The sequence below is a fragment of the Capra hircus genome, chromosome 7, assembly GCF_001704415.2.
Source record: "Capra hircus breed San Clemente chromosome 7, ASM170441v1, whole genome shotgun sequence".
Taxonomy (NCBI): Eukaryota; Metazoa; Chordata; class Mammalia; order Artiodactyla; family Bovidae; genus Capra; species Capra hircus.
In genome coordinates this window covers 14,019,625-14,045,022 of record NC_030814.1, presented here as the reverse complement: position 1 = coordinate 14,045,022, position 25,398 = coordinate 14,019,625, and the positions used below count along the sequence as shown (strand labels likewise).

Below are 25,398 nucleotides of genomic sequence, written 5' to 3'. Positions count from 1 at the left end.
GTGAGACCTAGTAAACACGACTTAGATAAAAGAAGCTATCTATTTTAAATAAGACCAGCTAAGTACTAGATCAAAGGCGCCACATACATTTACAACCAAATGGCACTGCTTCTGAGATCAAAGTGCTGCAGGGCTGAGAGAACAGAGAAAGCCTTTACCCAGAAAGCATGGAAAAGGACGCTGAGACTTAACCAGTATCGAGATTTTTAAAGAAGACACATGTCTTTACTTATTTTATGGTTTCAATGTACAGAATCTTTGGTTAAAATGGGGGAGAAAGTGTACCAATTAATAAGTACATAAAATAAAATAAAATAAAATAAATTCTGAGCGATCAAAGGCTTTCCTTGCTATTGTTCTTTGCATTTCTGAAAGACAAGTACTTCAAAATGTCTGTAATGTTAACCAGCCGCTTTCTTTTAAATTTTGGAGCTACAAATCCGAGCCAGTAAAAGTGCATATTTTTCTTTAGCAGTCTTTTAGTGGGAACTCTCAAACTGTAAGGACCTGTGTTTGGACAAGAAATTTGGCCAAAATCAATCTACTTGGCAAATCTAAATCAGAGTGTGGATTCTGCTGTAAGAACATGCACTGTGAGAGTTACCATCAAACAGTGGGAAATGCTGCAAGAAAATAAAATATGGTAAGTGACAGGACGTTTTATTGATGTGTCCAAACTGGTCGTCAAAGACATCATTTGGGGAGTGAATGAAGTATGATGTTATTTCAAAGCAACTTCCTGCTGGAATTGGACTCCCCAGGTTGTATGGTTTATTCTTGCTGTTTGTCAGCCAGACCCCAGTCATAAATACAGATTTGTAAACCATGACTTCTCCGCTAACCATTCTTACTTGTTAACACAGAGAGACAACTTCTGTCCTTTGCACTTCGTGAAAGTGCAGGGCTGGAATATTTAATAGTCAAGATCTTACTAAAGTCAGCTGTGGATTTCTTTAGCATGTGGAGCCACGTGTCTTTCAAGTGGCCAGAAGACCCCACTCAGACATTTATCTTGATGCTTGGATGTCTTTCATTTGCCGGTAGATTATAAACAACTATAATCATTTCAAAGCCTCTCAGCTCTAAAATTAAAGCCAAAAAAAAAAAAAAAGAGCATCTGTGGCATTGCTCAGGAAAACTATTTAAAGGTGGGGGTAGCCAGCCTCTGAGAAAACACCCAACGATCTCTGCCTCCTGGTATTCACACACTTGTACAGTCCCCTCCCATACTGTACAGGGTTGGTCTGTGTAACCAACAGAATACGGCAGAAGCTATGGTACGTCACATTTGATATTAGGTTATAAAAGGCACTGTGGTCCTTCCTGGTCACTCTTGCTTTCTCTCTAGGAAGAGTCAGCTGCTGTGCTGTGAGTAGTCCAACTGAAAGGTACATATGCTAAGGATCTAACTAATTCCTCCTGCCAAGAGCCTTCTGAGGGAGATTGGAAGCTGATCCTCCAGACCCCATCAAGCCTTTAGATGTCTGTGGCTCCAGGCTTGACTGCAACCTCTGGGAGACCCTGGGTCAGAACTACACAACTAAGCGGCTTCCAGATCCTTGATCCTCAGAAAGAGTGAGACAATGAGAAGTTCTGTGGCAATCTGTTACCCAGCCACAGATAGCTAACACAGAAGCTTTGCTCCCATCAGGTAATTGGGAGCTTCTTCAGCCCACCCTTGAGGTCTGTCTGTCTTAGTTGCTCAGTAGCGTCCTACTCTTTGCAACCCCATGGACTGTAGTCCGCCAGGCTCCTCTGTCCATGGGATTTTCCAGGCAAGAATACTGGAGTGGGTTGCCATTTCCTTGAGGCAGAGCTCACTAATAGTAATCCTTGTTGCTGGGTGCTGAGCTAAGCTGTTCCAGGTGGTGCTAGTGGTAAGAACCCACCTACCAATGCAGGAGACATAAGAGACGTGGGTTTGATCCCTGGGTCCAGAAGATCCCCTGGAGGAAGAGATGGCAACCCACTCCAATATTCTTGCCTAGGAAATCTCATGGACAGAGGAGCCTGGCAGGCTATAGCTCACAGAGTCCCAAAGAGTTGAACACGGCTGAAGTGACTTGGCACGCATGCACAAGCTAAGTGTTTTATATCGATTGTCACATTTAGTTATCGCCACAATCCTATAAGGTTTATTTTATTGTGATCTTTACTTTTCCCTTGAGAAAACAGAGGTTATATAGCCCAAAGTCATACAACTTAAAAAATTATCAAAGCAGGATTAAACCCCCTGTCTGTCAGACTTGAAAGCCCAGATTTTTAACCACAACACTATTCTGCTTGTCACAGAAATGGTCACCCACCTTGGAATAGAAAAGAGATATAATTTGGCTAAAGTCTCCCAGCATTCCCCAAACCAGTATAGATAGTACTTTGAGTGAGTGAGTGAAGTAGCTCAGTTCCGTCCGACTCTTTGTGACCCCATGGACTGTAGCCTACCAGGCTCCTCTGTCCATGGGATTTTCCAAGCAAGGGTAGTACTGGAATGGGTTGCCATTTCATTCTCCAGGAGATCTTCCCAACCCAGGGATCGAACCCAGGTCTCCTGCATTGTAGGCAGATGCTTTACCGTCTGAGCCACCAGGGAAGTCATACTTTAGCCCAAGCTAAATACTTGGTACTCCATGGATTGTTTTGACATAAGATTCCAAGAATATCTCCTCCCATTCCCACATGATGAACTCAACTTCTTTAAAAAGAAAAGGCCAAGGGAGAAGCAGTGTAGTGTCTCAAGAAAGTGTCCTCAGTGATGAAGGCATGTGCTAACAATTATATTAATATCGTCTTCTCTCCTATGTCCTTTTGGTTCTTTTCTTCACCTGGACCGTAGGGAGAAGGAAAATGGAGAAAGACCAGCTGTGATTAGAACAGGAGATCAACTGTCAGCCCCTGTTAGAATTTTCTTGTGCTGTCTGGAATTGTTCCCTTGGTTAAGAATGGAGCCAAGAGACTGGAGAGTTTTACCACACAAATTTTAAGGGTCTTACCTCAACAACTTTAAGATATATTTGGTAACCCTTCAAGAGCAAAAACTCATTTAGATTAAACTTCTCCAGCTCCACCGGATGAGAAATTCTCCCAAGACCAGCTCCTTCTGGCTCTTTATTTTATTTTGGATGTGAGATCATTGACAAGCTGCTAGGAGCCCACAGGGTATGTTATAAAGACCATTGCTAAGCCTCAGCCAGCAGTCCAAACCAAAAATTCGAAACCTTTAGTTTTCATGGTAAGATCATCTGGGGAACTTGATAACATGCACATTCCCAGTCAGAGTCTCTTCAGATGGACCGCAGTGGGGGTCTACATTTTAACAAGCTTCCCAGGTGATTCTGAGGCAGGTGGATCCAGGACTATCCTTAGAGGAATGTTGCTCTAGCTTCTGTCCGTTCTGTGTCTCATTTCTAATCAGCAGAGGCAGAACCAGGTTTTGTGTGGGACCTGAAGCTTACCCAGTTTGAGGGATTTTGTATGAGAAAAACAATAAGAAATCACACATGTTAAAAACTGGCCTGTGAGTTTGAAGTCACCTATGCAGCAGAAGTCTCACTGGCTTCATGGTCGAGAGGGAGAACAGCCTCTGCTGACCACCACATGTGGGGTTTTCCCCTTCACACCAACTAATTCTCTTATGCCAGCTAGGTACACTACAGTTCAGTTTAGTTCAGTTGCTCAGTCGCGTCCGACTCTTTGAGACCCCATGAACCACAGTACGCCAGGTCTCCCTGTCCATCACCAACTCCTGGAGTCCACCCAAACTCATGTCCATTGAGTCGGTGATGCCATCCAACCATCTCATCCTCTGTCGTCCCCTTCTCTGCCTGCCCTCAATCTTTCCCAGCATCAGGGTCTTTTCCAATGAGTCAGCTCTTCGCATCAGGTGGTCAAAGTATTGGAGTTTCAGCTTCAACATCAGTCCTTCCAACTTTCACCCAGGACTGGTCTCCTCTAGGATGGACTGGTTGGATCTCCTTGCAGTCCAAGGGACCCTCAAGAGTCTTCTCCAACACCACAGTTCAAAAGCATCAATTCTTCGGTCCAAATCTCACATCCATACATGACCACTGGAAAAACCATAGCCTTGACTAGATGGACCTTTGTTGACAAAGTGATGTCTCTGCTTTTTAATATGCTGTCTAGGTTGGGTATGCTACAGTTTAACTCAGTTCTGAAACTGTCCACCTGGAGATAGCATCAGATTCCATAGATGGCTCTGTCTAAAGCCATCTCATCTACCAGATGACCCCACTTCAGACACCAATCACACAAGTCCAGGCTGTCCCCTGTGTTTCTAACCAAACTGCTAAAAATGACAGATTCCTACAAGTCCTTCCTCAGCATCCATCATTTGCTAGAACAGTTCAGAGAACTCATAAAAATTAGTTATAGATTATTGATTTGTTATAAAAGGATACAACTCAGAAACAGTCAGAGAAAGATGCATAGAGCGAGGTGTGTGTGGAAGGACTCCAAGCTTCCACACCTTCTCCCAGCACCACCAACCTAGAAGCTCTCTGAATCCCACCATTTAGGACTTGTATGGAGTCTTCATAACATAAGCGTGATTGATGAAATCTTTGGCCACTGATGGGTGCATAAATCAATCCGTAGCTCGTCTCCCTTATCAGATCAGAGGTTGGGGCTGAAAATTCTAAACTTCTCATCAAATGGCTGATTCTCCTAGCAACCAGGCCCCATCACTAGGAGCTTCCACAAAAGCCACTTCATTAACATAAACTCAGGTGTGGTATAACCCTTTATTTGTTATGAATACTAAAAGATACCTTTATCACTCTTATCACTTAGGAAATCCTAGGGGTGTCAGGGGCTGTTGGGCAGGGGCCAAACCAAATACAACTGTCTGGGCCACCAGGGAAGTCCATATATGTCATTATGAATCTCAATATTGCAATAGTAAATCCACCTCTGCTAACATGAAACAGCCTAATTTCTTACTAGAGAAATTACTTTTACACAAAAGTTAGGGACAGCAGGATTCAGGTTGAAAAAAAAATCATTTATGACTGTTCTTCTAAAATTAAGCCTTTAGGAAGTCTATAGGCACTTCTAACTTAAGTCTCAATATTCCTTTTTACTCAGCAGTTCTTATTTCTTCATGATAATTTTCCATGTATCATACTATACAACAGAAAAATTAAACCAAGATTTATTTGTGGGTCAGTGGGCTGTCCTGAAATAATATGGTAGTTAGTCCATTTTTTAGGATGTACAGAAATTTTTGAAATTCATTGAAATAAAATTTTAGCAGTCATGTACATATTGTAAACATAGAAATGCCCAATAAGATATTAGTTTTATTGTTAATTATTGATAACAATAAAAATTGAAATTATTATAAGTGCATTACTACTCACAGAAACACTTTCCAGCCAGGATGGCACAGTTTATACTCTGAATATTAACTTTCCTAGTATTCCTCATTTTATTAACAGTTTTTCCCATGCTTTGTATTAGAACATGTATTGAGTGACTATTTCTGGATAGTAATATTTTTCTGTCCATACACCCCAACTATAGGGCTTTCAAAAGAAAGTCTGTGAAAAGATATCAATATAAGTGACTTTTCTCCATCTTAAACAATAGACTTTTTAGAATTTTTCACATTTGCATTTTAAAGACATCAAGAAAAATAAGTGTGCAGATTCCAAATCAAGTTAGGTACACTTTACTCTGTGCCTACCGGTGGTAGCTGAGGAGCTGAAAAGTGGTTGGTTAGGAGCAGGTTTTTTGAAAAAGACCCATCATGTATTATACATTTGACAGACTGTGTCTACATGTAGACTCAAAGCTGAAGATGCCGTCTTCTCTGGGGCCAACAGCAGATCAGTGTTATTTAGTGGCATTTGCTCAGTAGCATGTTGGACCCAAGGGGCTCTCCCAAGCTGGGACTTTGCAGGTGGCAAAACCAAATAAACGGACTCTGTGTGAGGTGAGAATTCTTGCCCAGATTCTTCAGGCTGTCAAGCCTGTCATTCAGGTGGCGGGGGGCATTTGCTGGTGTGACTCAGAGTCCAAGTCTCAGCAAGTGACTTGCAGAGTTTGTGTGTATGGCCTGCCAGCTCTGGGCAGTGTCACCAACACCTCGGTTCCATCCTGACAGCAAGCCATCAGCACACAGAATGCCACACCAACCAGGCCCTGATGCTAATTGTCCCCCTCTCAGTTCTTTAAGACCTTGACTGCCCTGGTCTAAGCATGAACATGTGCATGTGTTCCAATTTATCTAACTGTAGATATATTAGCTTTTTTTTTTTTCCCCTTCCCAGATGGTGATGAGAAAAAGGGCAACCGTTAAGACTCAATCACCCAAGTTAATATGGTGTCTCTTCCCCTGTAGGTCAGGCTGGCTGTAAATACATTGGGAACAATTTGGAGCTCTGTGTGTGCTGGGAATGGGGATGGGGGTAGGGGGTGGGCGGGGCGGCAGGGGGATGGTCTTTGCTAGGTGTGGGGGAGGGCCTGGTCTGGGAGTCCAATTTTCAGGGAAATCTCACCCAGTTCCTGTCAACTGAAAGAAACGTTTCATGCACATGGTGGGTCAGAATGTTATTTTTATAATATAAACCACCTGGCCTCCTCCTCCTTTACCACTGCTGCAAATGCTATTCTACCTAGACCCAGGTCCCTGGCAACTATTACAAAACCATGTTGTGTTTGGCTCCTGGAGGTTTTTTTTCTTTTCCCTTTTTTCTTTTCTTCTTATTCTTTTTTTCAAGTTAAGGTGAAGACAAGATGGATTGATCAGGGCTCAAAATTTTGGTTTATTTTTACAGTTGCTTTGATGTAAGAGGACTTGGCTCTGATTGTGTGGAGAGAGATGCAGGGATGGGGTGGGGAAAGGTGAAGTCAGCCTTTCTTCCTCACTCAGCAACTCCTAAGACTGTGAGCATCTTCCTAAAGTTTAACAGCAAAGGCTGGGGAACCCTTCTGGAGATTGTCCCAAGTCTATTTACCTGAAACCTTTCCCCAAGTGTTATCTTTCACTATATGTGGAGGTTCTTTTAGGAACAGCAATATGTAACTATCTCTGTTTACTTTGCTTGATGAAAAGTCAGCAAAGAGTTCTGGGTGATAACCAGGTCTCATTAAAACAATACTCACTTCCAGTTTCACAGGCAAGCCATTAAAGCCTGGATCATTAGCTGACATATGAGTTTCAAATGGGAAGGGGTTTTAACTAATCTTCCTATCTTTGAGTCTCATTAGTTGCCAAACAGGATGCTTTCCTGTGGAGATTTCTACCAGGAATACCTCCTTTAGAAGTTAAGTTATATTGCATAGCATGCCGTGCGTCTGCGTCAAGGTATACAAATCTAGTGACAGAGAAGAGGTCATGGCTGATTTCAAACAGTAATAGTTGACATTAAAACAGCATTAGTGCAAGGCAGTAGTCTCAGTTTTATGGCAGGAACTAAATCTTTCTTTGGAGCATGGAATGCTAAGGCTAGGCCTTATTTAATAATCAGTAAAAAGAGAACATTACAATTCCATTTAGCCATGACTATGAATTAATCAAATTTTCTCCTAGTCCTTCTCTCTTGGAAAAAACTTAATTTTATAAACTTAGTTCATTGTGATTTAATACTTTAAAACAAAAAGGAGAATCATGCAACTTATGAAAGTCTAAAATATGTTTTATATCTGATAGTAAAGTGCGTTTATTGTCTTAAAAATGTTGTTGTTCAGTTGCTGTCATGTCCAACTCTTTATGACCCCATGGACTGCAGCATGCCAGGCTTCCTGTTCTTCACTATCTGCCAGGGTTTGCCCAAACTCATGTTTATTCAGTCACTAATGTCACCCAACCATCTCATACTCTGTTTCCCTCTTCTCCTCTGCCCTCAATCTTTCCCAGCATCAGGGTTTTTTTTCCCAATGAGTCAGCTCTTCAAATCACGTGGCCAAAGTACCGAAGCTTCAGCATCAGTCCTTCCAATGAATATTCAGGGTTGATTTCCTTTAGGGATTGACTGGTTTGATCTCCTTCCTGTCCAAGAGACTCTCAAGAATCTTCTCCAGCATCAGTTTGAAAGCATCAACTCTTTGGTGCTCAGCCTTCTTTATGGGTGGTGGTATGGAGTAATGTTCTAGAGTCAGGGGAGGACTTGAATCCTAGTCCTGATGATGTAGATGTGTGCTTTTAGGTGGTCCGTTCACTCTTTTTGAGCCTTAATTTGAACACATATACTTTTGGGGAGGGGTGTGGACTAGAGATACTATAGGCCTAAAAATAACTAAAACAAATGAAACATACCTATCCTTCTTTTGGGTAGTATGTACCTAGGAAAAGTAGTTTCTCCAGGTGACGGGTGTAGAAAAGTAGTCTTCCCTGGCATAAAAATGGAAGGCCTCTCACAGACAGTGCTTTGGAAGAAGCTCATTTGCTCTGAGTGTTTTCCCACTTATTTCTCCCAACTGTGACTTGTTACACAATGCCATATATTGGTTGAAAATGAAAAGAAAAGAGAAAAATCAATCAACATATTTTTATGGAAATATTAAATGTCTCAATTTTATATGGTGCTTGGCACGATACAAAAAGCCCAAGTACCACAAAATAGGTGAAAAAAAAGTACTGCAGTGAATTAGCGTCCTAAACGTCAAATAAATTAAACTATCACATCAATGTTTTAGCCAGGGGATACATTTTTTATACAATCAAAACTCATATACATAAATAATCACATGGTGTAGTATTATACTCAAAAAAATTTTTATTTTTTATTCCAAATAAGAATAAAATACACTAACCCAAATCATTCTAGCAGACTGTAGGAAAGACTATGTCACTGGCTGGAAAACAAAAACTTGAATCACAAAACTTTTAATCAAAATATAAAATAAGAGAAAATACTCAATTAAGTTCCCCCTTTTGGATTTGGAAACAAAAACAGCTGCTGAAACAATGAGTGGCTTTCCTTCTGAGTTCATCAAGAGGGGAGCCAGACGTTGAGCTGATGGCTCTTGTGTTGTTCTTATTGTAAAAAGTGGAAATTATTGCAAGTTTTCATGGTCATGATATGTGGCTAGGGAAGGATTAACTGCCTAGACAAAAATGGCATGGAGAGAATACATCCAAAATGCATGAATTCATACTTAATGCCTGCAGTATTAGAAGATAGTTTCTTTTATAAAAGACAATAAGCACTAATGTGTTTCAGTATAACTTTCTAAAAGAAAAATAGTTTAGTAACAATAGATTGTTTTATTTATTGTTTAGAAACTAAAAAACAAATCATATTTTCACTTCTCTTTTTCTATACTGAAGTAGTTTATGAAGGCATGGCTAAAAGGCAGATTTATGGTTGATTTATCTCCCTCTGGCTGTTTTTTAGGGGGTTGTGGCATCAAAACCAACTGAAAATTCTTCAATTAGTCTTCTTGGACACAAGCCTCCCGTTTACTTCAGTGGGAGGTTTCTTTTCATAAAACCATTGGTTTGTGTCTACCAGAGCCTTTTGACTGCTTTCCTTTGATTAATCAGAAGACTAAGCTCAGTCTGAATACCGTTTTTCTAAAGAATGAATGGGCGTAATCTCTTAGAGCTTTCATGAACCAGAAGGATTAATCCTGCAATCCAGTCCCATACTCCACTTCAAGTATTTTCAATTACTTGGCACCATTGGAGGTGACGTCCATGGCTCAGTAAGAAGGCTACTGCTGGCATAATGATTTCTCCATGTCCCAGCACATGGTCTTGGCGTTAATAATCCATCGTGAAATGATTTGCAGTGCACGCGGGTGACATTTGATTACATGAGAGGCATTGCAGGAATGAGCATGTAGGCTCTCACAGACCAACTGCTGGCAAAAAGATGATGAAATGTTATGTGGTGAAAAAGGCATTTAAGATGGTTTCTGAAGAACCAAGAAAAGTGTAAAGACATTGCTTTTGGAGAAATTTTCTTTTTCTCTTTTTCCCTTCCTGGTTTTCCTTTCTCAAATCACAGTTTTGGGGGCCAAATGGGTTAAGATTTGGCAGCCAATCACCCAAGCACATTTTCAAAACATATTTGATTCAGGAAATTCTGGATCTTTTAAAGCAAGGATGTTAACAATCCTCCTGAGAACCTTAAAATATGATGGTTTAAACATAAGGAAAAGGAAACCCTGAAATGATCAGAGAAATCACCAAGAGGCCACCTTGCTGAAGAGTTCAGTTTTAAAAATTTTGTTTCCTGTTTTTTAGAGACCACAAGGAGGATGGTAAATTTACTACATATGGAAAGTCTTACCATTTGGGATAGAAATTTATGGGATGATTGGGAAATTCATAGTTTTCAAGGCAGCAAGTACAAAAACAAAACATTAAAATTTCTTGGACTTACATCCTCTAGATCCATTCACAGATCTGTCAAATGTGTTATATTCTAAGTACATTATAATAAATGTAGCTATTACATATGAACAAACATAACACATCCCTGGGTGCGAGTATGGCCAAATATTGGTTGTGTGAGATTGTGGGTGGAGGAAAAGTTACTTTGCATAAATGAAATTCAGAGAGAATTAGAAGATTTTTTTTAAAAAATCAATAAGTTAAAATCAATTCACTTTACAAACTAATCACAGACAGGAATACAATAATATCAGCTGACTTTAATGTTACTGATTTTTCCTTCCTAGCCCACCATCTTGCAGAGTTAGGTGAAATACCTTAGTTGACGTATTATGTTGTATATAACAGTATATACTGTTTTATATATCGGTCATTAGTGATAATATTCTAAAAAAGGACAAATATAAATTTCATTGATTTTTTTGATTTGTTATTCATCATTTAGCTATTCACTCAACTTCCTTGGTGGTTCAAATGGTAAAGAATCTGCCTGCAATGCAGGAGACCTGAATTTGATTTCTGGGTTGGGAAGACCCCTTGGAGAAGGGAATGGCTACCCACTCCAGTATTCTTGTCTGGAGAATTCTATGGACAGGGGAGCCTGGCTGGGCTACAGTTCATGAGATTGCAAGGAGTCAGACACGACTGAGCAACTATCACTTTTTTCCTTTTCAATAACAATTATTAGGCACTTACTATATGCAAAACACAGTACTTGACATTTTAGCGATATAAGGATAGAGACTCTGTCCCCAAGGCACTTACGTTGTATTATAGAGACCGAACATGCACATAAGTAGCTGTTGTTGCTGTTTAGTCACTAAGCCATATCCCACTCCTTTGTGACCCTATAGGTTGCAGCCCACCAGGCTTCTCTGTCCATGGGATTTTCCAGGCAAGAACATTAGAGTGGGTTGCCATTTCCTTCTCCAGGGGATCTTCCTGACCCAGGGATTGAACTCAAGTATTCTGCATTGTAGGCAAATTCTCTACCGCTGAGCCTACAGGGAAGCCCCATAAGTAGTGTAAGGTAAAAAACATTAAATACTAGAAAAGAAACAAGGATAACTGCTTAGGAAAATCAGAGGAGGTAGAGACTTCTAATAGGAAGATTCAGGGAAAGTTCATGGAGAACATGCTATCTGAGTGAAGTCTGGGAAGGCAGGCAGGGTTTAGACATGAAGAGAAGGCGGCGATAGAACTTCATAAGTAGGTCACACTCACAAATGTCTTTCTTATTTATCTTTTCAAAGATATAGTTTTTGATTTTGTTGACTGGGTTTGCCAGTTTTGGCCCTATTTCATATCAGATCCTCCAAAGGTATCCTGCATATAAGTCCAATCTACCTTAAAACAAAACAAAATCCCTGCAAAGAGTGAAATCAAAGATGAAAGTCCTTTGATCCATGAACAGAATGTGGTCCCTAAGTCTCATACAGTCACAGAGCTGTGTAACTTTTGTTATGAACTTGCTTGGAAGATGGTGGGCCATTTCAATATGAATATCTGTGCTGCTTTAACTCAAAGAAATTTTCTTTGTATTTATTTGTATTAATACAAATTCTTCTTAGTATTTATCTCTTAGTATTTATTTCGTCCCCTTATTTCCTTTGTCTCTTTCTAGAACGCTTATTAGATTAACGTTTACCTCCAGGATTAGTCCCATGTTTCCTGTCCTGTCTTTTTTCCATCTCTTTGTCTTTTTGCTCTAAGTTCCAGAAAATTTACTTTGTTATTTAGTTTTCACTTTGTTATCCTTTATCAGTTTGTCTGTGATCTATGCCTACTCATCTATTTACTCACTTTTTGATTTTATTGTTCCAATCTTGTGATCGCATTTTTAATTTCCTGTTTCCTGCTTGCTTCTTTTTCCATAGCTATTTCAGGGATACTTATCTTTTCATAATTTTCTGAAGATACTTTTTGTAACACTATTTAAGGTACTCTGCTGTTTGAATTGTGTCTGTTCTTTTATTTGCCCTTTTTCTTTTGCTTTTCTTCAGATGTTTGGTGATCTTTAGATCTTTGACATTTATGGCCAAAAAAATAAAACCCAGATAATTTAAGCAGCTGGCAAGACCTTGCTCTGTGGCTGAGTAGGTCTGTTTTCTTAGGAGGCCTCCCCTGAATAGAAGTCCGATGCAAGCTCTGTATGAATGGGCAGCCTTTACCTTGAATGCTCAGCGATGGACCTACAGACTCACAAGGATTAGAGAATCCTCTCCTCAGTTGCTGCCTTTCTTTCCCCTCCCCTGTCCCTCATTCATGCCTAAGTGACTAGGGTTACATCAAGTTCTGTTCTAAAGCTTCTAGACCACTTTCAAATCATCCTCATCAGGCAATTCACTTTCACTAGTCAGAGGTAAAAATCTACTGCTGACCACAGCTCAGGGCAGAAGAAGGCAAGACCCTACCGGCTGGCAGTGTCCAAAGTTTTGAAGGCAGTTCTTTAAAATTACCCCATGCTCCTGTCAGAGTAAGTCTTCTGAAACATGCTTGAATATATCTTGCACCTGCTCAGAATCTTTCAAGGGTTTTGATCTTATATAGAATAAAACCTGTTCTTCATTGCAAAGCATGAAGACACTTACAGCTTGATGTGAGAGCCTAACCATCTTCTACCATTTCACTGCCACAGACACACTTAGGCTCCTCTCATTCTGAAAATGCTTGTGGTTCTCTCATTCCATGCCTGTGTACACTCTGTCGCTAGGCTGAGAATGTCATCTTGCCTTCACCAATTGGCAAAGACACCCTCAATTGCACATCTCCATTTGTGATTGCTTCCTGTGAATCCTTTTTTGACTTTCCTTAGGCAGACATAGGGTTGTGGGTCTATTTATTAAACTACATCTTCCCTTCACTCCACAAAGGATTTGAAATAATATAAAGCAGATACATGGTAACAGGATGAAATAAAATGAGTGAGGCACACCAAATTCAAAGGAAGGGTAAAGGCAGAGATATAAATAATATCAAGTATGAGATTAGTCCTAAGAATTACATGATGCAAAGTTTTATAGATTTCTACTCCAAAGAGATACACTGAAATCTTGCCTCTGAACTTCTTAGTTGTCAAAGCTAAGAGGGAAAGTTGAGTTCTGAGTTTCACATTGTCCATAAACTATAATTGAGGAATTTTTGCCAGCTATTGAAAATTAAGAAAGTTCACTATACCAAAGGGCTATTTACAAAGGTGATTGGTAAACTGAGAAGTTCTTACCTTTATGCCTTCATTGACCCTCGAATATAATGATGTAATTACTATAAATTTTTTGTACATTTCTTTCCTCAAAGTATGGACCATATATCCTCATTACTTGGCCTAGTGCTTGATATCTCCTAGTCACTCAATGAGTATTTATTGCACACACTGGATAGTCAGATGCTGATTGTTTGTACAAACAATCTAGGGGTACAACTAGAAATGTATCATCATTTATACCCCTTTCATAAACATAATAAAGAATTAACCAACTGGAAGAATCTTTATACTGAAGATCAGAACTATGCTTGGAATACCTCTATAACCAGATAAACACATTGCATGTATATCTTATATGACTCCCAACAAACCCCATGGGTATTATTCCCTATCTCAGAATCAGGGAAATAGATAAACATTTCCCCAAGGTCTACAGGTATTCAGAGCAGAACTTGGGATTAGCACAGGTGCCTGAACCCAGCCCGAACCCAGCCCTGTGACTCTCAACCTTTGCTGTAGGTTCATGCTCTGGTGTGTAGTAGATTGATTACTATTTGATTACAAATTTCATGAACATGAAGACTTTCTACTGATGGAAAGGCCCTGATGGAAGAACTTTGCCCAAGTTCCTTTGTTCTTTAAGGCTTATTCCAAAATGTGTGAGGGAAAAGGCAGCAGCTATCAGGCAAATAAAATGCTTTAAAATTCATTTTCCACAAAGCAATATCAGGGGATAGCACCCTAATTAAAAACTACTCAATTTAAAAGCCAGAACCTCTGACCAATTTTTCTGTTATGTAATGGAATATGGCACAACTTTTTTTCATTACAACCAAGAAAACTTAACGATGTTACCATTGTATAAAAAGGCTTACTCTATGTTATCTCCATCAGCTTTCACTGATCAGTTTATGGTTTCTTACCTGAAAATTGCCAAAACAGCTTCCCCCTGGGAGGGTCACATAACTCACGTAGGGTGGCCCAGGAGACGGCAGTGACTCGTAGACCACCACACCTTCACTCGGGAATGCAGCCCTCTGCTGCTGCTTGCTTTCCCAAAATTCCTGTAACATTGACACAACATTCACTGAAAAAGACAAGAAAAATAATCAGTAATTAAGGGTGGACATACCCTGGCAAAAACAATATTTTATCTGTGGGTTGGATCGTGTAACATGTCATCTCCAGTGTAAGGAAGACAGTATGTGTATGTTCGGGTGGGGTGGGGGTGGGGTGCTTTCAGTTGTGAAAGAGACAAATACTATTTGACACAAAAGTGTTTAATTTTTCATGAGCATGGCTGAAGGGGTTTGGCACCATAATTCTAATGACATTGCAGCCTGTTAAAATTACAATTTAATTTTTGACATCAGATTTAAAAATCTCTTCCTTCTTTGAAAATTTTCCTTAAAAATTCTGTCCAGAGCTATGATTATCCATGAATCCCATTTCTCATGGATCCTTAGACCTGCAAAGGGAAAGGTAAACATACAGGCAATGAAACTTTCATTGGAACGCACCTATTTTAGGATTTAAGAGGAGAAAAGCAGAAAGAAGAAAACTCTTTCATGCTCCTCTCCACCCTAATCTAAGGGAGAATGAAAGCAATTGTGTAATAAGCAAGAGGCTGGGAAAAAAAAAAAAAACAAACCTGTAAGTGAAACTAATAACATGGAAACCTTGTTAAGGACCACGTCTGTTAGATGACTTCAGAAAACATAGTAATGGCTACAGCCATGTGTTTTGGATTAAATGACCTGTGATAGCCTGCAGAAGTTCCAGATCAAATTAGGTGGGTTTGTTTATCCTCTACTGCAAATTGAATTGTGGAAATTAACAAGGATAATAGAATTGTAGAGGCAAAGGAGACCCTATAGGTCATGCTGGTGAAACTCTGCTCGATGCCCGAATTCCTTGCACAGCCCCACTGGCAGCTGCTCATCTGCCCTGACTCTGAACATGTGGAAGGACCTGGTACTTGGCACATCTTAAGGTGGACCATCTCAAATGCTAATGGTTTTAACTATAAAAAGGTCCTTTTGGGGAATGAGCTGAAATCTGCATTCCTATAATGTTCCTGCAAGCGGGCTATTTCTCATTTCTGGCACTCTGACCTCAGAGAAGTTAATCTCCATCTTCGCAAGCAAACCCACTACATACTTGAAGGTGGCATAGGAAATATGTTGTTTTTGCCTACCGGGCATTTGCTTTTCCTCTTTGTAGGAATAGCCTAAAAGCTTTCTTTAATGAACCACCTTCCTTTCAATCATGTCTTCTCCAGGGCTGAAGGCTGGATATTACCTCAAAGTCAAGTCACTTAGGATCCAGTAATTTTTGTTGGAAATAGTGGGAGACTGGATTTTCCTTTTTCACTAGATTGTTGGAGGTATGGGAGAGAAGTGTGGTGCTGCTCCAAGTAAGGAGGAAATCACGGCTGAAAAGCAAGCCAGCATAGAGAAGGGCAGAACCAAGAGACAGGGAAAGAAAGACCAAGTTCTCATGTCATAGTGTGAGCTCCTGAACCAACACAACTGCTTTTCCCTTAAGCCATTTTGAATTGGTGTCTCTCACTTGTATATGAAAGCATACTAATGTAGAAAGTTCTCAGGTTTCCTCAAGTTCTAGATTAAATAGTTTTTTTTTTTAAAACATTCTTTGTGTAGTATGGTGTCTAGGCCCTTTGACATCCTCCTGATATATTTCTGAATATATGTGCTTCAAAATGTAGGGCTTTGCTATTTTGCAGGAAATCAGGAGAGTCACAGTTTGATCTGGAGGCAAAAATATTTCACAACCACTTTCTAAGCTGTTGAATAGAGCACCTGGCTCTTTTACTTCATTCTTAGGCCACTGATCAGCTTCCAGCTTTACAGGGCATAGTTCAGGAAAATTATCGATGCCTAAGGGATTGGATGTCTGTATATATTTAAGAACTGCAGTTTTTAGTATTTAAGATGTATTTTGGGAAATAAACCAGGAAATATAAGACTGTCAGGGGAGATAATTGAATTAACCAATAAAATGTATGCTGATTGGTCAAGGTGAGCTTAGTAATCACAGACATTTTTCATTCATTCAGAAATATTTGAAGTGATATTTTCTACCAGTTGCCATCACTCAGAATAGAACTTTTATTTCCTAAATTGTGTTTCTGCTCCCTAACTTCCACTCCCTCCCATGTCCAGGAAAACAAGTATTTTTTGAGCCAGCTGATCCATCTTTCTACTTGTAGGTATCTCCAGAATTCAGCAGTGATGTCTTGAAGATTAAAGCAGTGATGTCTTGAAGATTGAAACAGTGATGTCTTGAAGCCTAAAACCAAAACCAGCGGTCTGTTGCTCTGATAGTCAGCAAGGGCCATTAGGCTGCTATTTTAAGTTATTTCATTGCTGAATGATGTTCAGCTAAGACCTGGAGTAAGAAGATGAAGACTCATACTTATCTAGGTAAAATGAACACAAGAATTTTGGCATGTAAAACTGTGTGGATTAGAGTTCAAAGTACATACTAAATAAAATTTATGGAGGAATAAAAGTAGCAGGTTTCAGATCTTTTATTCTGCAACTTTGAAGGATTTCTTTGACGGTCTCGTGTATGTCATCACCTCTGAAATGTGCAACATATGTACATGCACACATACCACTCATCTTTCTATCTTTATCTCCTCTTGTCGCCTGGAAAACCAGATGAATGGAGTGCAGAGGGAAGAGGGCCAGCTTGTTGTTTGGAATTTCCAAGATCAGCATATCTGAAGATGCTTTCTTTATGAAGCACATGCTTCTTTATTTTTTTGAGGTAGTAACAAACAAAGTTCACAGACAGCGTCAAAGAGAATGCTAACAAAAGGTCACGTATGCTGAACAAAACCACCCGAATGTGAGGAAAGGCCTCACGGCACAGTTTAGACTCCAGCTGCAGCTGCGCCTTCATGGACCAGCCATGACCCCGACTTTAATGTTACAAACTTAGGCCACCAAGCATGCGATATCTCTCTTTACGTGTAGGGACCCATCTGTGCGTGTGCTCAGGTCCACCTTATTTCCCTCAGTCTCACGTGAATTTGTGTCGCTTCTACTGGGCATTCTCTTGCCCTTCTATTTTTAAATGTTTCTTCTCCTCACTGCTTCTCAGCAGCCATATGTATGCCCAAGACAACAATAAATGCATGATCAATCAAAAGAAGTCCTCAACCTTGGGACTACTTTTGGTTACTAGTTATTCAAATTTTCTCAATATAGCCCAAGCTGCTGGAAAGAATATTCTGTATTACTCTCTCTGCTTCTCTATCTTCCATTCATTTTTAACCCACCACAATCTGGCATTCTGCTACATTAAGCTTCTGAAACAACTCTGGCAAATATCACTAATTCTAACTTTCAGTCCGTATTTATTTAACCTCTAACTGCATTTGACACAGCTGATAAATTTCTTCTAGAAACTTTCATATCCCTAGCCTTTTTGACTGTATTCTCCCTGTTGCTATCATTTCTTCTGAGTCGTTTTCATGGGTCTCTCTTCCTCTGCTCACCCTTCACAGTGTTTTGCGTGAGAGTCTTGTTTGTCTTCGTCTTTTCCTGCTTCACTCTGTTGCTCTTGAATAATAGAGCCTATGTCTATTCATCCATCTACCATAATATACGCCAATGGTTACATTCTCCTGTAACTTCAGCTTTGTTAGTAGATCTTTCCATTTGTTTGTGGCTTAAATTCAACATATTGCTCAAACTCAACCTATTTTCTTTTCCAAAAACTCTTTTCCTGAGCCACTTAAAAAGCGATATTATCATCTACCCAGTCACACAAATCAGAAAACTGACAGGAACTTTCAACTTAATTTGCTCTTTCCAGACCTAATAAGGGCTAGAGTTCTGTCCCTTCCATATCTCGATGTCTCTGATCACCGCTTCCTCTCAGTTAATATTGCCACTGCTTCATGGGTTCACATCTCACCATATATACCACAGTACCCCCCTGACTCCAGCCACCCTCCCATCTAACCCATCCCCAGCTGTTGCCAGGTAATCTTTCAGAACCTTATGGTTGATTAAATCACTCCCCTCTTAAAATCCTTCTGTGAGTCCCTCATTACCTGCAGAGCAAATAGCTCCTTGACAAGTCATAGAAGGCCCTATGTCTTGATTCTCTTTCTCATTCCAAACTTCTCTCCTCAAATCAAATCCCAGGCCCCTCTCTCTCTCATGCCTTTTATGCTGCTAGCAAGCCCCTTGCTTCTATCCGCCCTCTTGAATGCCTTTCCATTCTGTCATCTTCCTGGCTGGCACCTACTCATTTTTCTTTTTTTTTTAAAGATCTACCTCCAACAATAGCTTCTTAAAATGAAAACAAACCCAAAATAATCTCTAAACCCTTCCCCTGGAAACTGCAGTGCTCTGAGATAGCATGGATACTACGTGGGGACTTGTTAGAAATGCAGGGTCTCAGGCCCCACCCCAGGCCTACTGAACCAGAGTCTATATTTTTAACAAGATTCTCAGGCAGTCCAACACACATTAAAGTTGGAGAAGCCCTGGGTAGGGTAGGAAGAAGTTGCTCTTCTCTTCTCCCTTATCACTTGCCTATTATATGCCAGGTATTAGGCATTTTCTCATTTAACTCTTACAACACCTTCTAGAAATAGGTATCATCCGCAGCTTAGAGATAAGAAGTTAAAAGATGCTCAGGGTACAGTCCAGTCACACAGCTATTAACTCTCAGCCTTGGGATTTTTAACTTTGTTTGGTCTGGATGTAGTCTCGCTCTTTGCTCATTCTGAGCCACTCCTAATTAAAATAGAATTTAAGTTGTTTTCATGAGTGTCTACACCTATCAGGAGGATTTTAGAAGCATAATAAATGTTGGCTGAATAGCTGATGCCATTAAAGTTACGCAAGATGTGCCGCCTTTGTGAAGCTGTTGGCAGGGAAGGTGTAGGGGACTCTGCACAAGAATTACTTCACCTACCCCTTTCTATGGACCATTTTTCTGATGCTTGTCTTTGGCAGTCAAACAAAGCAAAGGGTTAATATTGTATTTCTCCACGCATATGACATGACACATTGCCAGCTTGGAATTGTCACAGTGAATGTCAGTCTGTGTCATGTGAACAGGTGTCCTGATCAACCTTCAGCCAATACTCTGCTTTGGCTAAAAGCAACACTGTAAACACCCAACAGTCATGGGCTTCAGAAAGAGCTGTGATTAAGTCTCACATTCCAGTCCCTCCTTTCAAGGAAAAATGACTAAAGAAGAGACCACAAGAGGAACAACAGCAAATGACAAAAGACTGAGGAAGGCCTTGGAGCCGGTTTCCTGGGAAGAGGGGCATGAACACAAGTCAAGGTCAAGTCTCTCTGCCTGATTGTGCCTTCTCCCTGAGGGTCAGGGGGCACATATTTTTTTGGCTATGCATTATTTCTCCCAAAGTTTAGTGAAATTCTTTTTTGAAGAGTTTCTACATTGTTTGAATGGACACTAAAGGAAAAGGGCTTTTATTCATAAGCCAGGACAAGATACACTAATCATTCACGGGGAGTCTAGACACCAGACAGGAGAGAGGCAGTGAATCCTGAGCTGGAGATCCAGAGAAGTCAGATGGGTAACAACCTGGCTGATGCTGGAGTCAGAACAAGTTGAGCGACCTTCCAACTTCAGGGTTTAACACTCATAGGCCATCCATAGGTCTTGCCTTTGATAAGGCTACTGATGTTTAACTGGAAAAATTACTATACAGAAATAGAATATCAAATGGCTGAGGCTGGGGGTATGAGAGGAAGTGGAAGGAGAGAGAATTGTTGGGGAGATCCTAGGAATGATCTCATGAAATCCAGTTCCTTTTTGTGACTTCTATCAGATTATAACATCTGAGAGTTAAAACAAGAAAAAAACAAAATGACCCCTGAGATGACTTTGCATATCAGACTTCTTAATCACTCTCCATTGCTCCACGTTGCTTTCTCAGACACATGTAATAGACCCTGTTCTGGACTAAATATTTGTGTCTCTCACACATTCATATGCTGAAGCCCTAACTCACAATATGATGTTATTAGAAGTTGGGAACACAGGGAGATAGTCAGGTTTAGATGAGGTTATGAGGGTTGAAGTGAAGTGAAGTCGCTCAGTCGTGTCCGACTCTTTGAGACCCCATGGACTGTAGCATACCACGCTCCTCCATCCATGGGATTTTCCAGGCAAGAGTACTGGAGTGGGTTGCCATTTCCTTCTTCAGTGGATCTTCCTGACCCAGGGATCAAACCTGGGTCTCCCACATTGTAGGTAGATGCTTTACCATCTGAGCCACAAGGGAAGTCCTTATGAGGGTTAGACGTAACCTTATGAGGTTAGATGTAAACTAATAGCTCAGTTGGTAAAGAATACACCTGTAATGCAGGAGATTCTGGTTCAATTCCTGAGTCTGGAAGATCCCCTGGAAAAGGGATAGGCTACTCACTCCAGTATTCTTGGGCTTCCCTTGTGGCTCAGCTGAAAAAGAATCTGCCTGCAATGCGGGAAACCTGGGTTCAATCCTTGGGTTGGGAAGATCCCCTGGAGAAGGGAAAGGCTACCCACTCCAGTATTCTGGCCTGGAGAATGCCATGGACTATACTGTCCATGGGGTTGCAAAGATCTTCATGGCAAATAGATGGAGAAACAGTGGAAACAGTGACAGACTTAATATTCTTGGGCTCCAAAATCACTGCAGATGGTGACTGTAGCCATGAAACTAAAAGAAACTTACTCCTTGGAAGGAAAGTTATGAGAAACCTAGGCAGCATATTAAAAAGCAGAGACATTACTTTGCCAAGGCTTTGGTTTTTCCAGTAGTCATGTATGGATATGAGAGTTGGACTATAAAGAAAGCTGAGTGCAGAATTGATGCTTTTGAACTGTGGTGTTGGAGAAGACTCTTGAGAGTGCCTTGGACTGCAAGGAGATCCAACCAGTCCATCCTAAAGGAGATCAGTCCTGAATGTTCATTGGAAGGACTGATGTTGAAGCTGAAACTCCAATACTTTGGCCACCTGATGCAAAGAGCTGACTCATTTGAAAAGACCCTGACACTGGAAAAGATTGAGGGCAGGAGGAGAAGGGGATGACAGAGGGTGAGATGGTTGGATGGCATCACTGACTCAATAAACATGAGTTTGAGTAAGCTCCAGGAGTTGGTGATGGACCTGGAGGCCTGGTGTGCTGCAGTCCATGGGGTCGCAAAGTCGGACACGACTGAGTGACTGAACTGAACTGAACTGATGAGGGTTAGAGCCCCACGATGGGACTGGTATCTTTATAAAAGCAGAAGGAGACACCACAGTTTCCTCTCTCAGGCTTGTGAGGACACAGCAAGAAGGCTGCCATTTGTAAACCAGGAAGAGGTCTCTCACCAAAACACTGATTCTGCCAGCAACTGTATCTTAGATCTGTGAGAAATACTATTACATTTCTGTTGTTTAAGCCACCCAGTCTGTGGTATTTTGTTCCAGCAGCCGAAGCTGACTAAAACAAACCTCTTCAGTGGTTTTGAATACTTTTCTATCAATAAGAAGACAATTTGCTATGCAGTTGATAGGCATTATTGTGGGTAATTTCTTTCTCACTGTGTTTTGAAATTTGAACACGAGAGTCTCCAGAGGAGTGACTAGATCTCCAAGCAAGTCTCTCATTAAGTGAGGTTTCCCCCTTCCTCCAGCTTTCTTTCTGATTATAAAGTTCAGCATTAAAGCTTCACAGAAGGCAATGAACCAATGAAGACATCCAACAGTGTGGACACCTTAACAGTCCAGCCTTTGACCCTTTCCAGCAGAAAGCCTCAGTTAGCTTCAGCAAAGGCAGTGACTTCACTTGCCCTTGAACACACACTGCATGCTTTTTTCCCCGTGCTTTGGTTCAAGTCCTCCTTCCTACCCTGAGTGTTGTTTCTGCCTCTCCTCTCTAGCCATCCAATTTACTCTCAAATTTCAGAGGAAATGCCACCTCCTCCATCATGCCTTACTGCCTGATTCCAGCCCACATGAATGGCCTTTCCTGTGCTCTTATTCCATCAGTGGCCCTGTGTCTCAGCACTTAATCTCCTATAAACCATGCTAATAAAATGGATGTGGTGCTCCTGGCTAAATTTATCAAGTCAGACTTGGCTGGGCTTACTTCTGGCCAGAGGAATGAAATGCCTTGGGATAACAATCCATCTTATAGAGAAGAGCTGTATGTTATTTACCTCACGGCAGATTGTGATTCCAGAGGATGGACACTCTGGTTCATTCTTCTCTGTATCCTCCTTGGTATCTAGCACAGGCCTGTTCATCTAGAAGCAGTTGCTGAATTCATCTGGACTCTAAACAATACCCCACATCTGAACCGTGCAATGGAATGAACACACAGAAGAAAAGTACAATTCATGGAGAGATTAAGACTTCCTTCTAGAATAGGAGATTTTTTATATGAACCACCATGGGGCCCACACAGCATGGGTGTGTTGGTGGTAGCCATGTCTCAGCTGGAGATGGTTGAGTAGGTGCAGGAAGATGAAGCCTGGGTAGGGTGATTGTTAGCTGCTTGCCAGCTAGGGTTTTACTTTCATGATAACTGGAGTTTACGGGTATGCTGAACAGAGATCTAAGTAATTTTATCTTAAAGTATCAGTTCTCCATTTATGTTGACTGCCTGGAGCATAGTGTTGAAAAGGATTTGAAAGTAGTATCTCTGGGATCAGTGGAACAGAATACACAATTAACCAGCAATGAGGTCCTGGTCTATCTGGGGACCCTGACCTTGATGGCATAGAGTCAAAAAGAAAAAAAAAAGGTCAAAATAGGCCTTTGCACATAAGGATTTACAGTTTGATTGCAGAAATAATGAATTCATAATATAATTTGTTAACAAAATATTAGACTGCTACATTGTGTAACAGAAATGATTTTAAGGTAATATTTAGAGCTCTAAAATTTATGGCACAATAACTAAGTTGGACTATAAAGAAAGCTGAGCACTGAAGAATTGATGCTTTTGAACTGTAGTGTTGGAGAAGATTCTTGAGAGTCTCTTGGACTGCAAGGAGATCCACCCAGTCCATCCAAAAGGAAATCAATCCTGAATATTCATTGGCAGGACTGATGTTGAAGCTGAAACTCCAATACTTTGGCCACCTGACGCAAAGAACTGACTCATTTGAAAAGACCCTGATGCTGGGAAAGATTAGAGGCAGGAGGAAAAGGGGACGACAGAGGATGAGATGGTTGGATGGCATCACTGGACTCGATGGACATGGGTTTGGGTAAACTCCAAGAGTTGGTGATGGACAGGGAGGCCTGGCATGCTGCAGTCCATGGGGTTGCAAAGAGTTGGATGTGACTGAACTGAACTGAAGTACATTTAAGAAGAAAAGTAGATAAATGTTGACTGAAAAGGACAGAAAAAATTATGCAGATGAAGAGAGTCTAAGCTGAACCTCCTCAGAAAAATGAGATTTAGACCAGGATGGGGAAAGTGGTAGAAACTATGCTCCCCCCAAAAGTGAGAGTGGCATTTGACAAAGAGCAGGGCAAATAGTAATGCTTCAGTGGAGGAATAGTGTGTGGGAGTGATAGGAAAGTATGCCATGAAGAAGGGGGTACAATTTGATAATCAACAGGGCGAGGGGACTTTGCTTCTTTTAATAACTGGAAATTAGTTATATTGTTGCAGTGCCCAAGCCTTATGCAAGTGGGTGAGAAAGGCAGGGGCACAGATTTCCTTGTCCTTTGTCTTTGAGGTGCTGTGTTGTCTGTAGAGGCTCCATTCATGAAAAACAAGGTCACAAATGCATGAAAAAATGTGTGATTGCTCTTATGCATCTGGGTGAGCCCAGGAAAAATGTTTGTCTGGTAGGAGCTTGGGCAGAAAAATCTACAAGGAGTGGGTAGGAGATGGAGGAAGAAGACTGCTCCTTTGGCAAGCTAGAAGGAAGGAGCATGAAGCCTCTCAGAGGGCTTTTATCCTAAAAACTTCATTTCAGTTCAGTTCAGTCGCTCAGTCATTTCTGACTCTTTGTGACCCCATGAATAGTAGCACACCAGGCCACCCTATCCATTACCAGCTCCCGGAGTTCACTCAAACTCATGTCCATCAAGTCAGCGATGCCATCCAGCCATCTCATCTTCTGTCATCCTCTTCTCCTCCTGCCCCCAATCCCTCCCAGCATCAGAGTCTTTTCCAATGAGTCAACTCTTCGCATGAGGTGGCCAAAGTACTGGAGTTTCAGCTTTGGCATCATTTCTTCCAAAGAACAGCCAGGACTGATCTCCTTTAGAATGGACTGATTGGATCTCCTTGCAGTCCAAGGGACTCTCAAGAGTCTTCTCCAACACCACAGTTCAAACGCATCAATTCTAAGGCGCTCAGCTTTCTTCACAGTCCAACTCTCACATCCATACATGACTACTGGAAAAACCATAGCCTTGACTAGATGGACCTTTGTTGGCAAAGCAATGTCTCTGCTTTTGAATATGCTATCTAGGTTGGTCATAACTTTCCTTCCAAGGAGTAAGTGTCTTTTAATTTCATGACTGCAGTCACCATCTGCAGTGATTTTGGAGCCCCCAAAAATAAAGTCTGACACTGTTTCCCCATCTATTTCCCATGAAGTGATGGGACCGGATGCCATGATCTTTATTTTCTGAATATTGAGCTTCAAGCCTACTTTTTCACTCTCCTCTTTCACTTTCATCAAGAGGCTTTACTAGTGTGTGAGATGATTGCAACTGTGTGGCAGGTTGAGCATTCTTTGGCATTGCCTTTCTTTGGGATTGGAATGAAAATTGACCTTTTCTAGTCCTGTGGCCACTGCTGAGTTTTCCAGATT

The 25,398-nt window shown here is 40.9% G+C and overlaps 1 protein-coding gene across 1 annotated transcript in view; it reads right to left on the bottom strand.

Annotated features, from left to right (window-relative positions):
• The window catches only part of LIX1 (limb and CNS expressed 1), a 55,841-nt gene that overhangs the window by 19,152 nt on the left and 11,291 nt on the right, over positions 1 to 25,398 (bottom strand). Inside the window, exon 2 of the mRNA XM_005683455.3 lies at positions 14,489 to 14,652. Within this exon, the coding sequence (XP_005683512.1) occupies positions 14,489 to 14,652 (164 nt within the window). The remainder of the gene's footprint in view (positions 1 to 14,488; positions 14,653 to 25,398) is intronic.